Here is a 3,746-nt window from a genome sequence, read left to right as displayed (position 1 = left end):
TTATTCTCACCTGAAGGGGAATTCAATACCTGAGTTTAAAGCTTTTATGAGAGTTCTAAGAGTGTAGTTGTCAATTAAATATTCCTCAAATAATTCCTTAATATCGGACGACGATGATAAGCGTTCATTGATCACCCAACTAGCTATGTCTGCACCCTTATCAGAACTCTTGCCGCTATGTATCAAAACCACAGTTACTAGTGAACATAATGCCTAATCTATTGATGATTTCCGAAACCATACCTTTGACTACGTTACTTAACATACGAAGTATAATCACTAGCGGCTGGTAAATCTCAACGCAGTGTACTAACTTAAGCTGTAGCCTAAGTCCCAGGCCAGTAAGAATCAGAAGCTTAACTCACTCCTGTCCTTGGTCTAACCTTTAAGAGCACTAGGCAAGTGCTCGAGCAAGGCCTCAGCACGCATGCAGGAATACGTGACGCCACCGGTGTCACGGCGCACAATACAATAACAGTAATAACACAGCAATACAGTCAAATATAAACACCGCGAAGCCGTATAATGTTTCATGAGTCTCCGTACACTGCGCTGGAGTGCACAACGGCCCGTAATAATTACGACATAGTCTACACTTGTAGACTACAAGGAATGAGGTTATACGTTGAGACTTGTTAAATTGCGACATGTATACTCTTCGGTAGACGCAGGACTGTCCTTTACTCCCCCTCGCGGTGAGGGCTTCACTCACAGTAGCGGAAGGCAGGTCGTTTTAAGACGTGTGAAAAAAACCCAAGTCGTAAAATCTAACCCGTGCGAAAGCATCCCAAGAATTTAGTACAGAAGTGAAAGTAAAGTTTTACCCGGTGTCAAAAGTTTCTTTATCGGAAAAAATAAAGTGAGTAAAAACGTGCAGAATTTGGTACAACAGTGGACATTTTACCCACTACAAAACTCAATCGTTTGCGTGCGAAAAAGTCCTGATCCGGCATAAATCGCTCACCTATCATCGTTTAGTACAAAAGTGGTTTAGTACAGAAGTGGAGACACGCTGCGCAAAATTCACACAAGATTTGTCATGTCATGTTGTAAGTGAGCAAGATGCCATCTTGCTCCTTTTGGCTGAAATTATAAGCCTAAGTTGAAGTCACATACAACGGCTGGGTCTATTCTATTCACAACCCTCTAGCTCTACTGTGGAGGTCCTATTTCCCTGTCGGGAGGTTTACAATGATATCGTCTTTGTGATCCGCCCTGTTGTATTTCACAAGACGTGGTGAATTCATAACTTCTCCTTTATCGAGTTCAGTTGATGCCATATTCAACCCAGCAATGCAGGGAAGGCTATTCGAATATCTCTCCAACTGGGAGGCACAGGTAGAGCATCATATTGGCAGTTTAAACGACTTCTTGGCCGCCCTCAATCCCACATTGTCGGCAGCCGCGGAACGGTTACGCCTGACACCAGTAATAGGGAGGTGAGGGATTCGACTTATTACCAGCAACCTTTGAGAAATAACTTTTCCCAGGGTTTGATAACAATACTCCTAATGCGATGATGACATTTACATGTGAGGCTGATTGAAGAATGTGTTCCTAGCCATCCGTGGAAAATTCAAAATGAGTTCGGGAATATATTCTCTGTGTGTCAGTGTCGCCGGTTCAGTCAGACTTATAATTCTATTCTCATTGAGGATTAATCGACGCCCCGCTTTCGAGAGGTTATCCTCTATTTCTTTTTCTTTTCGTTTTTTGAATGATTTTCCGATAATTGAATCACGTTGACTGGAATGAGTTCGATTCAAACGAAACTGTTTCGAATAATTCCGACTCCAAGGAATATCTTCTGACAATTTTCCCGAAAAATATATATTCCGTTCGGGAGAATGTAATGGTCCGAAAAATTTCAGATCTCTCGAAAAGGATGAATACTTTCAAAAAAATAACAACCTTCTGGGAGATCGGGAATCTCACTAGAAACGCCGCATCACACTGCGAATTCTATCGCAGCCGTCGTAGTTGACGAAACTTCCCGTAGTAATAGCAACCATATAGTATGTCGACAAATCCGATCCGATACAGAATTGTCCCTAACAGGAGGGAGCCCACAGGATGCACTCGCGTAGAGTTTCTGTGTTTGATTATTTGTTTTTCCTCAGATTTCAGTACTACTATTAGCATCAGCATACGTCCTCTCCGTAATCTGCCTCGTCTCTGGAGTTGTGGTATCCCCTATTTCTAACGTGCTTGGTGCTGCTTATCCTCTCTATCGCAGCTCTAAAATGCTAGGAAAAAATACGGATTTTGCTGAGGCCAAGGTACTCTAGCAACATGTCTCTTTTTGTGAGGATTTCCCGTTCCCTTTTCCATTCGGTCCAATTGGAATCGCAATTTTTCGTCATTTTTTTCACCAAAAAATGTGCAAGTTTTCTCTTCCGAGAGTAGCCTTTCCTAGCCTAGGAATCCTAGGTCAGGCTTTCGTTCGCTATATTGTTGTTTTCTGACACTCCTGGTGGGAAAAGTGTTTGCTAAATATAGTAGTAAAGGCATCGGTTGTTTTCTTCTCAGAAGCTTTTAATGTATTGGAGCGTCTTCGAGTTCCTGCTCGTGGGCGAGCCGATTTTCAACGCTGTATCGTTCTGGCTGCCCTACCACAATTTCGTTCGTCCCTTACTGCAAGTAAGTTGTATAATACCACTCCTCGAGCACATCAGGACCGTCGATGAGCGGACCTCATCTACCAGCAGCCTCGTGGGGAAGCAGAAGATCTCTCGTGATGCTTTTTAGATTCAGCTCTGTCTCGATGATTTCAGCGCGTGCGAGAGCGTCTATGATTCCTGCGTGAAACCAGTCGTCTCTCACGCACTTGAGTGGAAGGAATTGTTCATAACTCCGCCAGTTTTCGTGAAGGACACGGGGATGTGGCACAAGGGCGAGGTACGATACAGTAGTTGTCGACCCGAGCTTCTCTAAGTAGAGTATTCCCGAGCCGACGGTAGCGTGTTGGAATTGCTCAGCTCAGTTGGCAGTAGGTTCGTCAAACTGATTGTGATTCACGAAACGGCACTTGAGTTTAGAATTACTCAACTGGTTTTCAGAGATCTTCTGCTCAGGATGTACCGGAGTTCAGAGAAAAGGCTCAGCGACTAGCGGCGAAATCAGCTGTTGCGGCTTGCACCTCCGAGGCTAGTAAAAACTAGTCCTTACTGACGGAAGTTACACAGTTTCGTATTTACCTCTCAATCGTTGTTTCTGTTATTCCCAGTGTGTGTCTTGTTATTATCATGTGGGAAATTTGGTGGCGAATTCTCACCAAACTACCGAACAAACATGAATTAAATTCAACACCATGTCAACACCTCCTGATGCCATGCATTCACCGGCAGTAACTCCTTCAAATATCATATTTGAAATATGTCGTTTCACCCACAGAACTTCCTTCATCACCAGTGAACGAGCACATCATGTGTCCTCACATGTACCGAACATGCCCCGCAGAGAAGAAGGCCTCCTACGGGTTCACTTGGGCTCCTTGTTGTGTGGTGACGGATAAGTGAAAATCCTGAATAGACTCTAGCAGTTTTTCAGTAAAAGGTTTTTTTGATCTCAGGCGGTCAACTCGGCTTTGAATTTGTGCAAAAAGTGGAAGATTCGCCCACCGTTCGGGTATCTTGAAGGTGCATTTTATCATCCCAAAATCTCGGGTTCATCACCCAGTCGGCCCAATGCATACCTCCTGCTGCGGTAGACAGGGGTGGGGCAACCTTACATTCCTGATGCTCCCA

The 3,746-nt window shown here is 44.1% G+C and overlaps 1 protein-coding gene across 1 annotated transcript; it reads left to right on the top strand.

The window, feature by feature from the left end:
• Nucleotides 1–2,120: 2,120 nt before the first annotated feature.
• Nucleotides 2,121–3,161, top strand: Pmar_PMAR028099 (Protein YOP1, putative; the record flags this gene model as incomplete). The annotated part of the gene is made up of 4 exons (XM_002781009.1): nucleotides 2,121–2,279; nucleotides 2,530–2,640; nucleotides 2,749–2,898; nucleotides 3,075–3,161. Coding segments are annotated over 4 exons (507 nt in total), but the record flags the coding sequence as incomplete, so codon positions are not given.
• Between the last annotated feature and the right edge of the window lie 585 nt (nucleotides 3,162–3,746).

This window comes from Perkinsus marinus, assembly GCF_000006405.1.
Source record: "Perkinsus marinus ATCC 50983 genomic scaffold scf_1104296943738, whole genome shotgun sequence".
In the NCBI taxonomy this organism is placed as follows: Eukaryota; Perkinsozoa; order Perkinsida; family Perkinsidae; genus Perkinsus; species Perkinsus marinus.
This window is presented reverse-complemented; position numbering and strand designations above follow the sequence as displayed.